General features: G+C 38.7%; 2 protein-coding genes across 4 annotated transcripts in view; one reads left to right on the top strand and one right to left on the bottom strand.

Annotated features, from left to right (window-relative positions):
- Positions 1–13,083, top strand: part of LOC138695995 (uncharacterized) — a 42,090-nt gene that overhangs the window by 14,597 nt on the left and 14,410 nt on the right. Inside the window, exons 1-2 of one of the 3 annotated variants that reach the window (XM_069820450.1) lie at positions 8,304–8,497; positions 12,080–12,474. The exons of 1 other annotated variant lie outside the window; for it this stretch is intronic. In XM_069820450.1, coding sequence (XP_069676551.1) covers positions 8,356–8,497; positions 12,080–12,474 — 537 coding nt within the window. In that variant the 5' untranslated portion in view covers positions 8,304–8,355. Of the gene's footprint in view, positions 1–8,303; positions 8,498–12,079; positions 12,475–13,083 lie in introns of those variants that run through there. One more of the 3 variants, XM_069820449.1, reaches the window with a different exon arrangement.
- Positions 1,290–8,167, bottom strand: LOC138695996 (carboxylic ester hydrolase-like). Its single transcript, XM_069820452.1, has 3 exons — positions 6,967–8,167; positions 5,677–5,954; positions 1,290–2,221 (listed from the first exon to the last, which is right to left on the bottom strand). The coding sequence occupies exons 1-3, from the start codon at positions 8,158–8,160 to the stop codon at positions 2,041–2,043; spliced, it is 1,653 nt and encodes a 550-aa protein (XP_069676553.1). The 5' UTR covers positions 8,161–8,167; the 3' UTR covers positions 1,290–2,040.

The following is a 13,083-nucleotide window of genomic DNA, read 5'->3' as shown; positions in this document are numbered from 1 at the left end:
TTCAACAATGCAGAGAAGACATCAAGAAACTAAATAAAATTGTACATCTGCAATGGATACCTTCTCACTGCGGTATTGCCGGGAATGAAGCAGCAGACTTTCTGGCAAAGAAAGGAACAACTATCCCCCTTTCATATTCCATTCCATAGAGCATCTACCAATATAAGAAGTCGAGTGAGACAATGTTTCCATCAGAGTTTGGAGGAACAAATTAAAGATAAACACTGGAAGGACGCACTAAACTCCACTCTCCCTGAATGGCCCAGAAGAGAAGCTGTTGCAACGTTCCGCACCGCAGTAGGTCATGACTGTCTGGCTAATCACCTCCACCACTTGGGTGTATTATCCAGCCCCCACTGCATGCTCTGTGGATGTTCCGACAACATGGACTCGAACCACATTAAAAATTGTCCAGCACTTTCATCTGTCAGCTTTGTGGATAGGTACTGGGAAGCCAGAGAAAGAATGCAGCAGTGTTGACATCCTCTCCTTCATAGTTTCACTTGCACAATGTTCACTTTATTTCGTTTTCTTTCCTTCTAATTATTATCGCCATTGTACAGCCAATGACTCTAGTCAAGTGCCACTGCATTGAATAAAAAAAAAATATTTAAGAGTTCAATTCATGTGGTAATCTGGTCACATATACATGTAGCATATATTGAAAGTGATTCTACTGAATTTCCGAGTTAGTTAGAAACGATGCATGAAGGAGAAATTATGTCATGGCCTCCTTGCTACAAAATATATGACGATCAAATAGCTTTATCACGATAACAGAATGAATCTAGTAGGCTGTGATCGGAAACGAGAATGGCAAAGCTGAAACTTGGGCAACCTCACATTTCCATTCCTGGGCTCCGGCAAGCTTCTCGTTAATTGTGAATGCTCACATTTAAATATATACATTTAAAAATTTTTCCGTTCTCGTTCTCGTTTTCGGTTTATTGTGGACCAGCCTTTATGCATAAAAGTACAACAGTAGCCTTTTACTCCTAGGAAAAACTGTCACTGCATGAAAAGTGTTATATAAAAGGTTTCATTGAAATCTGTCCAATGGAAATGTTTTAAGCACAGATTAGAGCAGCGATGGGCGTTTGAGTGCATTTGCCCTCCGTGTGCACGGGGTATTCCAAGTGCGAGCACTGTGCAGCGCGCTGAAGTGTGCCAGCAGTTATAACTGATCTTACGCAGCTTTTAAATGAGCTAAATTTAGGACTTCAGGGAAAAGAAATTCTTAATACACAATTTGCTGATAGAATTGCAGCTTTTCCCATTCCCATTCTTATCTAAGCGCATAGAATTTTGAACAATGAAAATTTCGAAATGTACACATGTATTCTATCCGGTCTATTAGAGGAATTTACATCAAGGTTCCACGATTTAGATTGCCGGAAATGGATTTGCGTATTTTTGCTACATGTTCCGATTCCAACCGATTATTGATAACGTCCCCTTATTGATTGACCTGCGATGTGGTCGAGAGATGCGAGCGAAATATGATTTAAGGTCGAGTCTTATGCAGTTTTATGACGGATTCCCAAGAGGACGCTTTCCCAATCTGCATAAGCTGTGTGAGAAAGTTTTGTGTTTATTTGGTTCCACTTATAGATGTGAACAGTTATTTTCTATTACGAAAATAAACAAATCTCAAACAAGAAATGATGGGCTTTTAACGTCAGTTCTTCGCATAGCTTGTGCTAATACAGTTTCTCCAAATCTTCAGAATTTGAGTAATATGAATTAATGAGCAACGGACATGTTTTGTTTTGTGTTTAAGGAAGTGTTTCATTACTTTGTGTTCTTATTTAGTTTGGTAGAATAACATTTTCTTTTGAAACATACAGTACGTACTGCAACTTTAATAAACCGGTTTTCGTGCACTCTATAAGCACACTTCTCTCGTAGTACACCGTGCAAGCACAGAGTGCATAATTCTGCCCAACCCTGGATTAGAAATATTGGACAGATGTACATCAACTCTTATTCAACTATGAATAATTATTCATTGTTTTATTGCACATAATTAGTCTTATGAATTCATTTCCTGTCAGCATATGTCTGATTCCCCAGCATGTCATCCCAGAAGTGCATGCGATCCAAGAGGAGGTTGCGTTGCAGACTCATTTCCCTGTCGATGTTTAGGTACACTGCATCAGATGGGGTGGCTGCACCCCATCTCACGTTCAGTAACTTGTCTCCACTGTCTACGCTTGGGTCCCTATGAAGACAAAATGTATTAAATGAAATACGATATCAATAAAAACTTTGTGGCTTGCTAACTGTGCAGCAGTTAATCATTGTACGTGTATCCTAGTATGAATTAGAATTTTGAATCGGACTATGTAAGGAGTTTATAAAGGGCATATGTACTTACTTCTGGCTTTTAAGGAACTCGGAGGTTCATTGCCGTCCTCACATAAGCCCGCCATAGGTCTCTATCCTGAGCAAGATCAATCCAGCCTCTATCATCATATCCTACCTCCCTCAAATCCATTTTAATATTATCCTCCCATCTACGTCTCGGTCTCCCCAAAGAAAGAGCATATGTAACAAGTATGAATTATGACATGCGCATTTCTGTGCATGGATGATATAGTCATAAATCCACTCAATGTACACCACTATTGTTAATTAAAATACAGAATGAATTAACAAGTAAGTATTTAAATTTGATCTAATTTGACATCATTAAGGGTCCCTTCAGACAAAGCCATTTTAGTTGCGCTGCGAATACGCGTTAGCGGCCTGTGAACGTGCGTTAGTGCCACTGATTTATAAATGAAATTTTTTAGAGAATTTTTCAGTCTTCCAGTGAACATGGACTTAGAAGGAGATATACTTTTGGCAACTTTGCTCGAAGGGAGGAAGAATAAACGTAAAAATAGAAGAAGAGTCTGGATTCGTCCATTAATTTTGGAAAGACAGAATTGAGGACTATTCTATACCTTGTTTGATGATTTACATCAGGACGATAAAAAATATTAATTTAAAATTACGCAAATGAGGGACAATATGGCATAAAACGTATTTTTATTTGATATTTAAGAATTCAAAATTAAATATAATAGGCAGCTAAACATGAAACTATTCATAGCACGTAATTCAACCAATAGGCTATACTACAATAGGTGTCTGTAGGTGTAATGGTAAAGTCAAAGGCCGTGGTGTAATTGAACCCAGGTTCGAACCTGAGATTAACTAGGTTTTTTTATCTCTTTGCTAATTTATTTACATTATTTTAGATGCGTTATTTTATTTTAACGTGAAATGAAGGAGATTTTACTACATAAATAATATATCCGTAATTCGCACTAGTCTAAGCTATTTAGTTGTCTAGTCTATGGTTATATTATTATTATTTTTATTATTATTATTATTATCATCATCATCATCATCATCGTCATTCTGTATAATATTCTGTCGTAACATACTGTATATATACTGTCGTGACAGTGTAGGTGTAGGGAACTGGTGGCCCAACAAACTTCCGTTAGCAGCACCACGAACTCACTACTCATGCGCCACTAAAATAGTGGCCTGACGGTGGCCCCGTTTGAAACCTACCATTTAATTCTATGTATTACGATGAGAAGCGCTACTTTTTGTGGCCGCCACCAGCAGGGAAGCCAACCCCTCAGAGCATCTACAGCACGACTGATTTTGTAATGTCTGAAGGCCTCTATTTAAATACATTATTCACGAGCAGCAGCGCTTCTAAAAGTGACCTCGTCTGAAGGGACTCTAATACCACAGTCTAGTACAGTGAAACCTCTTCTTACGGACACCCCCAAAATACGGACACTCCTCATATACGGACAGATTTTTATGTCCCAACTGAAATGATATAGAAATAATGATAAATTTAACTCTCGTTTACGGACACTCGCAGACACGGACACGGACAGCTGTTTCACAGTCCCAAAGCTTGCCTTACCTCCTGACTGCGGACAGAACTTGGATTTGAAGACCTAATGTGTTACAAAAATGGAAAATTTAGTACAGAAATTCCTTAACATGAAACATAACATAAGTGTCTCGTAGGCTACTACTGCCCAGCCAGCTACCCCTTGTTGGCTAGAAGCGGGTGGATAAACGAAGTCATAAAATTTAGCCTCTCTGATGAGTCCAAGGTTTCTGCGATCGTGAAATTGTATTCGACACATGATAGGGTTAGTAGGATTATTCTCTTCACTTCAATCAGTTGTTCCGTTTCGAGAAAGATGGCATCTGAAAGTGAAGGTTAACTTGACAACTGTAAATTATAGTACTGCATAACTGTAGACCTAGAATAAAATTGCATGGCACAATACGGTATTTTCGGTTTTTTTTTTTTGGTCTTATCTACTGTAGTTCAAAGTCCCAAAGAATTTACTGTATACTGTATTTAGAATTAAACTACAGTAAACATTTCATTTAAAGCGTGAAGGGATACATAATGCATATTATAAATTTACTGTTAGATTGGTGAGTCTCCCTCCCAATAAAGGATACCTTCCAGATGCGGACAGATTGTTATGCCCCTTCGATGTCCGTAAATGAGAGGTTTCACTATATATGCAGTCACGAAGCTCAATACGCAGTAAATTTGCATCCATAGTTAGTTGCTAACCACTAGGATCGTTACTGTCGCCTCATTACAGACAATGTGAAATAGTACCTGCAGAGTCTATTGTTCCTAGCATCCTCATAAACTCAAGCTTCGTGACTGTATATACTAGACTGTGCTAATACCATGTGGAGAGCTTAGAATATTTCTGAAACTATATGGTTACTACAGTCGTTGCCATAACATTACAAGGTTCCTGTGCCAGAATCATTACAGCACACATACCCGTTCTAAAGGCCCTCAAAGTAGCTATCCACCTTGCGACTGTCTGGTATGGAAGAGCATTATTCCCGACAGCTTCTACCAACTCTCTGTGGCAATCTCTGGCATTCCACTCACGGACATCTATTTTGATATACGAGCGTTGTTCAAAACAGGTTACATCCATCCTGCATGGCGCTACACTGACAACTGATTTAACATTACAGTACGATTATTTGGTCCTGACAGTCGCCGGAAATGTGCGCCTTGGTCAGGCAAGTCCATTTAGTTACGCCAAGGGGTGTTCGGGTTAGTCACTCACTTGCCTTCAGAGCGATCGGTTGTCATGCATGCAGTAGAGCAGTATGTTTCTAGTACAGTTAGCTGTACTGCATTCCTTTACCGACTGCTCGCCCTTATCTCTACTCCGGAGTTCTCCCCACTACTCCTATAACTTCCTCTCTTTTGCGTCGCCGAGCTGTCAGGACTAAATAATCGGTCTGTACTTTCTGTTCTATTACAGACAAGCACAGAACCATCTTGTGTTGTGGACACACACTATGACTGCATGGCTTCCGTGCGACATATGACATTTTGTGATACCAACCCTTACTTTCGAAAAAAAAATAGTTGCCATGACTTACGCCCCAACCCTCGTAAATAATAATAATAATAATAATAATAATAATAATAATAATAATAATAAATAATAATAATAATTAGAAGTGGATTGTAGCTGAAGGAGACTGGTTTAGAAATGGAAGGTGTTAATTGTGTCATCAGTGTTCAGAATTGCGATATTCCATGAAGTCATTTATCTTACCATGTAGAAAAGGGTTGTATTGTTGAACTCTCAGCCTACGCACCCTGTTTTGGCGAAGTTGGTCCACATCTTGACAACGCGGTGCACGGTGGTCATTTCAGCTGAGTGCTCTTCCACAGGCGGACTAATGATTGTGTGCCACAAGTAGCCCAGCTCGTCGGCATGAGACACTCCCTCAAATTCGGTGTTGAATGCCAGCCTGGCCAGCCCCAGAGACCCCTCGAACGCAAACATGTAGGACCGAGCTGGTACATCCGTCAGACGAACTTGCAGTGCCACGGATTGAATCGAACCACGCACGAAGGCCAGGTCCGAGAACAGCTGTATATGCACATACAAATAAGATTCAGTCAGACATCATTCATACTATAACTTACATGCCTTCCATATTTTTCTCCTTTCTCATTGTCATATGGTAACTACTGAACTACCGAGGACACCATTCATACTATAACTTATAGGCCTCCGACATTTCTTTCCTTTCTCATTGTCATATGGTAACTACTGAACTATCGAGGAGACCATTCATACTATAACTTACAGGCCTCCGACATTTCTTTCCTTTCTCATTGTCATATGGTAACTACTGAACTACCGAGGAGACCATTCATACTATAACTTACAGGCCTCCGACATTTCTTTCCTTTCTCATTGTCATATGGTAACTACTGAACTACCGAGGACACCATTCATACTATAACTTACAGGCCTCTGATGTTTCTTTCCTTTCTCATTGTCATATGGTAACTACTGAACTATCGAGGAGACCATTCATACTATAACTTACAGGCCTCCGATATTTCTTTCCTTTCTCATTGTCATATGGCAACTACTGAACTACCGAGGACACCATTCATACTATAACTTACAGGCCTCCGACATTTCTTTCCTTTCTCATTGTCATATGGTAACTACTGAACTACCGAGGAGACCATTCATACTATAACTTACAGGCCTCTGATGTTACTTTCCTTTCTCATTGTCATATGGTAACTACTGAACTACCGAGGAGACCATTCATACTATAACTTACAGGCCTCCGATATTTCTTTCCTTTCTCATTGTCATATGGTAACTACTGAACTACCGAGGACACCATTCATACTATAACTTACAGGCCTCCCATATTTCTTTCCTTTCTCATTGTCATATGGTAACTACTGAACTACCGAGAACATTCATACTATAACTTACAGGCCTCCCATATTTCTTTCCTTTCTCGTCATTTGGGAACTGCTGAACATATGTTTAGTCTACCAGATTTTCCTCCTTTGTCACTGCTGTTGCTAACGGGGACACAAGTGTGTATACACCGTTATGTGTGTATACTCACGTCGAGAATGCCAATGGCTTGCTCGTGAGGGCTGTCGCCGCGCACGTAGTAATCCCGTGCCATCAGATACAGTTCCTCGGCCTTCGAGACGTCGTCGATGCCCAGTAGGTCTGCCATGATGGCACGCACGTGCTCGTCCAAGCGTTCGTAGAAATTGGGTAGGGATTTCATGTCCTCCATGTAAATTATAGCCTCTCGTGAGTTGACGCCAGATATCAGAGGAACCGGCTTGAAAAGACCCTTCGTCATTAGGCGCCCAGGATGGTCCGTCAGGAATGCGTCAGGACCGGGCTTCTCTCTAGTAGGGCGCACCGGCACAACCGTCTCGGAGGTGCTGAACTCACGGCCTATTGTTGCGTCCACTATGTCAGACGCCGGCGCATTTCGCAGACATCTCAGAAGCTCTTCGACATTTGAGGCGTTACAATGCATGCGTTCTCCCACTGTGAACGCCTTGGCACGCATGAAGGAAGGTTCTGCGTACGCCCAAGGCGCAAGCGCCGAACCGCTTTGGGCGATAGCACCGTGAAAAAGTCCGCGCGAAAGCGGCGATAAGAGATGCAGATGGACGCTAGAGGCGCCTGCGCTCTCGCCAAAGAGCGTAACACGGTCGGGATTTCCACCAAATTGTGCGATATTGTCGCGCACCCACCGCAGTGCCTGAGTTTGGTCCTTGAGGCCGAAGTTTCCGGAAACTCCCTCCTCGCTAAGCGCCAAGAACCCTAGCAACCCAAGGCGATAGTTGATTGTCACGACCACAACTTCTTCTTCCAGCAGATGATCTGGTCCGTATACTGTCGGCGTGGCAGAACCTCCCTTATAACACCCTCCGTGCACCCACACCATGACGGCCGCTGGGTTATCTCTCGGAGGAAGTTTAGTTGTGAAGACGTTGAGATATAAGCAGTCTTCATCGCCGGTAATTTTCCCTGTCATCATAGCGTGCTGAGGGCAGCTGTGTCCCTCTTCTGTGGCGTTCCGAACGCCTTCCCACGGCGCTGATGGCTGTGGCGTCTTAAAACGCAGGTCGCCCACTGGGGGCGCGGCGTAAGGGACGCCAAGGAAGGCCATAAACTCGCGGTTATGAAGTGAGACCAGCTGCATCCCTCGGAGGAGGCCCTGCTGCACCCGCACCACGGGGTCCTCAGCCCATATGAGCGCCGCCAGTATCAGCAGCATCAGAAGAGACGTCATCGCCGACTGCGCACGAATCGAGGTCGCCAGGAAGAATTTATCTTTGTTTCATCGGCCTCGCGTGCAGAGCGAATAATTACTCGGAAATAATACGCAGGATGTGGAATGTTATCTCATTATTCCGAATACTTCGTTTTTGGCTTTTAGTCCATTACCGGTATAGTGCAGTGAAAGTATTGTGTGGACAAAATTCTGATGCAAATAAACATTTTCGTCTGTGTTTCTTTGTCAGCATACAGTACACAGTGCCGGTACAGCATTCTAATAACACGAAGTGAAAAAATTACGTTTGTTTTTATACTCTTCCCACGGCATTTCGCAAGTGTAGCAATTTTCGGTAATGTACAGTACGTTGAGGATTTCTGCTGTAGAATGTTGTCTTCTTATGTTCGCCCCGACGTTTGCTGGTCTGATAATCTTGCGCCATGACCAGAGAGAGTCCCTACTTCGATATGTGCGATCTTAATTCGTAATCCACACAAGAAGGAAAACGGACGGAGCCAGAAACCTAAAATCTCGGTGAAGCCTGTTTCTCCATTACACTTGAAAATAAAATACTAACGCGTACTGTTGTTATCCTTGTATTTAATCTCTCTGATTGTGCGTTAATCATTACTGTGGATATTTGACATTAAAGTCGGCCTGGTTGGCGCTGGCCTTCTATGCCCGAGGTTGCGGGTTCGATCCCAGGTTAGGTCGATGAGATTTAAGTGTGCTTAAATGTGACAGGCTCATGTCAGTAGATTTACTGGCATGTAAAAGAACCCCTGCGGGACAAAATTCTGGCACACCAGCGACGCTGATATAACGTCGGCAGTTGCGAGCATCGTTAAATAAAACATGACTTTTTTTTATTTGACATTAAATAATAGTTTAAGTTAAAGTAAAAGCACAAGTTTGTGTATTACATTTATTAATTGCGATTTGAAATAGTATTATTATTATTATTATTATTATTATTATTATTATTATTATTATTATTATTATTATATTTTACTTCTCAGATTTACAGTAGTCTGAATATTGAACATTAAACTATAGATTTAAATTGCAGTAAGAGCACGAGGTCTGTATTTATATTTAATAATGGCGATTTGAAATAGTGATTATTATTATTATTATTATTATTATTATTATTATTATTATTATTATTATTATTATTAATTTTAGTTCTCAGGTTTACATTAATCAGAATATTGAACATTAAACTATAAATTTAAATTGCAGTAAATGCACGGGTTTGTTATTGCATTTAATAATGGCGATTTGAATTATTATTATTATTATTATTATTATTATTATTATATTTTACATCTCAGATTTACATTATTAAATTAGGAAATTTAAATTGCAATAAAGGCACGAGAATGTGTATTATATATTTTTTAAAGCTACTAGGTTGTCTTACACATTTCTAGACATTACTGGTCTTCTCTCCTGGCAGTGGCTTATGTGTAACTCACTTCTGAGATTGGGGTGCCGGAAAGGGAGAATTACGTTGTCCTGATGATCTAGTAGGGATGATCATGATTATGTAGTGTCAGGAAATATCTTGAACGTAGACTTACCCTAGAATCAGACCATTGACGATTACAGGAACAGTTCCCTTTAAGGAAAAATCCCTGTGGTCTGACCGGGAATCGAACAAGGGACCTCATTAATATCATCATCATCATCATCATCAATCATCAATCATCGTATTTAAACTTTCAGATCTACATTAATCTAAATATAAAACATTAAGCTTAAATAATATTAAATTATTATTATTGTTTTTGTTTTTATATTTAACTTCACGGATTTAGGTAGGTAGAGATCGAGGAGTAAGACCTGACATATGAGCTACTCGAGAGGGAAAAGAATGGAAGATTAGAAACGAAGTTTGTTTCGGTTTGGTTAATATAAGACAAGGAAATACAATTATTCAGACTACAACCTTATTTGTCCCCTCCATACACACTGGTGATATAGCCACAGTGCGTGATAAAGTCACAGGACATGTCTTGCTTCCTCTACTATACATTAATCTGAATATTGGACATTAAACATTGTCTTAAATTGAAGTGCAGGAATGAGTATGTTGTATATTATTTTTAACACTGTTATCATCGTCATCATCATCATCATTATTATTATTATTATTATTATTATTATTATTATTATTATTATTATTATTATTATTATTTGAAGAAATCAAACTTAACTTAAGAATATTTTTTGTACACCAGCATTATAAACAGTCTTTATAGTCAGTGAAAATCGTTTCTTTCTCTCTTCAGAATAAGAAAACTTACATCGCACGTTTTCTAATTACTGATTCATGCAGTGACATTATAAACTTATTTCGTAATATGCTATTGTATTCATAGTAGGCCTACTGTATTTTTAGTTGGTGAAGGTTCTATACTAGTATTATGGAACAAGTTTATAATGTAATTGTATAACATTACAAACGTGTTTCATATGCTATTTTTTTTGTACGACATCATTATAAAATAACTAATAAAGAAATAACATCAGATTTGTAATCATGGGAAGTTTGATTTCATGGTCTATGAAGAAAGAGGTTGCTATGACAACAATGATATTATAGCATTGGCAAATCGTTTCATAATATTAACTTTATGATAAAAGTTGTTGTTTAGTCAACTATCCGAAGACAGAGCTGAATCTCACCAGTGATACCAACAAGGCACTGCTTATGAGGCAACTAGGAAGGAGGTAATGGGGTAGGGTAGCCAGTTACTTTCCTCTTCCATTGGAAACAACGCCGATTGACTACATATTACACAAATCAGACTTCAAATGCATACAAATAATTGCTCTTCCTCTGACATATATCGTCAAGTGAGATATATTGTCTGATAATAGATGTACATATCAGCCAGAACCTCAATCAGAGAATTCAAGATGTGGTACAAGTTATGCCTTCTTAATAAAAGTCATGACTTTTAGTTGGCATGATAATATTTTTATGCTCGACCATGCCGAAATGTAGTAATTATACACCTGGTAGCAGCCCTTTAATGGACCTCATAAAAGTACACCTATTCATTAAAGTTCAGGTGTTCCACCAATCAGAAAATACCATTGTAACAATATGAAAGTGCAAGTATCGATTATTCTTAGATATGCAATCGAAAGACAACTAGTTCTGTTACTATAATAATAAGCGTTAATTGTAAATAATATTCAAATAAATTCAATTTGTCATCTCGTTTTTCAATGTCTAATTCACTTTCAAGGTTATATCAAGATTAATGTTTATTTTACTCTCTAGATTATATCAGGGTCAATGTCGACATTTGTTTCTCGGAAAAAATCAATACTTTCGCGTCTGTGCACATCTCACAATTTACGAGGTATTGCACAAGGTCAGTTCCGCTCCTCAGTCAGATAAGAATAACATGAATACTTATGAATAATTTCAAGTTAGAAATATGGTCGAGCATAAAAAGTCGTATGAAACTTGACTATAATGGTAATTAAGACGCTTGTATGAAAATTATGAAACTCGCTTGCGCTTGTTTCATAAAGATACTCGCATCTTAATTACTACCATTATAGGCTCGTTGCATAATGTACTATTACGGCACTAATGCGATAATATGGCATATTATGCACGATTTTCACTAACGATAAAGACTGTTTATAATGCTAGTGTACAAAAAAAGATTTTTTTAGGGTAGGTCCAACAGAAACTTAGTACAATAATCATGCACCTTCAGATACTTAGTCTATAGCAAACTATCATAACGTAATCAATAAGATATAAAAATTCATTCGAGCATAGTTTTCGTTTTCTATTATTAATTTCAAGGAAATGATTCATGGAAGAAAAGGTTTCTTTCATCCACCAGCAATCCTTTATAAACTACCTTTGCTATTAGTAGGTAATAATTTGGCATTTTGTTTACAGCATATGGTTGCTACCAAAACAATGAATTGGAGCTGTGTTTGTATAGCTTATTCGAACTCGAAAAAGTGCCTGTTGACAAGCACTTGAAAATCAGGTATCATCTGTTATATGGTTCTTTGCTTTCAAGAAGAGAGAGGCATTTTGAAGCATTGAAAGAATTTTTCAAACCATTATCCATAGCTCTTGAGGATAAACAAGAGGGATCTAATTTCTATGCCGTAGCTCTTTACCTCATTGCCGAAGAATACGAAAAATTATTTAACAAGGCTCATGCAATTCAGAAAGAAAATGTTCAACATAATGAAAGATATAAGAAAATAATCTCTGAAGCACCAGGAAAGCTGTATGTCTTATTGCGAGCTGATCATTTAGAAACACTCCAGAAACTTGTCACTGTAAGTATAGTAATTTATATGCCAGTGTAATAAAAGCATTTGCATGAGAAATAATTATACTTAAACAAAGTTGTATAATTTTCTACTTAAATACGAGCAGTTTCACCAGAGACATTCTGAAAGTAAGGGTTGAACGATTATTAAACAAAAACAGAGACAAATTATTTATTATACCAGTATACTTACAACCAGTGGCGGCTCGTGAACTTGTGGATTGGGAGAGCCGTAGTAGATTTCGGTACATACAAATTTCATTCTTGATACCATTGCTAATAAGTATAGGACAAAAATAAATGCACTACATATCGAAAAACCAAAACTTCCTGACTTAGTAGGGAGATGTCTGTAGGATCATTTGCTAATTCCTAAGAAAAACTAATACCATCGATTTCAGTCTGAATTTCAGATCAGCAGACACTCAACTTACAATCTACTAGTTCATTCTGAATTGTCTTAGAATAACCTTAAACAGTGACATGTTCCAAATGATTTTTGAGAGGCTCGTTTAGATTACTCACGAATTGTAGCAACCCACGAAACACATCAGGGTTCTTCGAATCGTTTTTTCATCATGTTCCCTAAGGGGAAGTTCATATTGGCCACAAAATT

This window comes from Periplaneta americana, chromosome 3 (genome assembly GCF_040183065.1).
Source record: "Periplaneta americana isolate PAMFEO1 chromosome 3, P.americana_PAMFEO1_priV1, whole genome shotgun sequence".
In the NCBI taxonomy this organism is placed as follows: domain Eukaryota; kingdom Metazoa; phylum Arthropoda; class Insecta; order Blattodea; family Blattidae; genus Periplaneta; species Periplaneta americana.
This window is presented reverse-complemented; position numbering and strand designations above follow the sequence as displayed.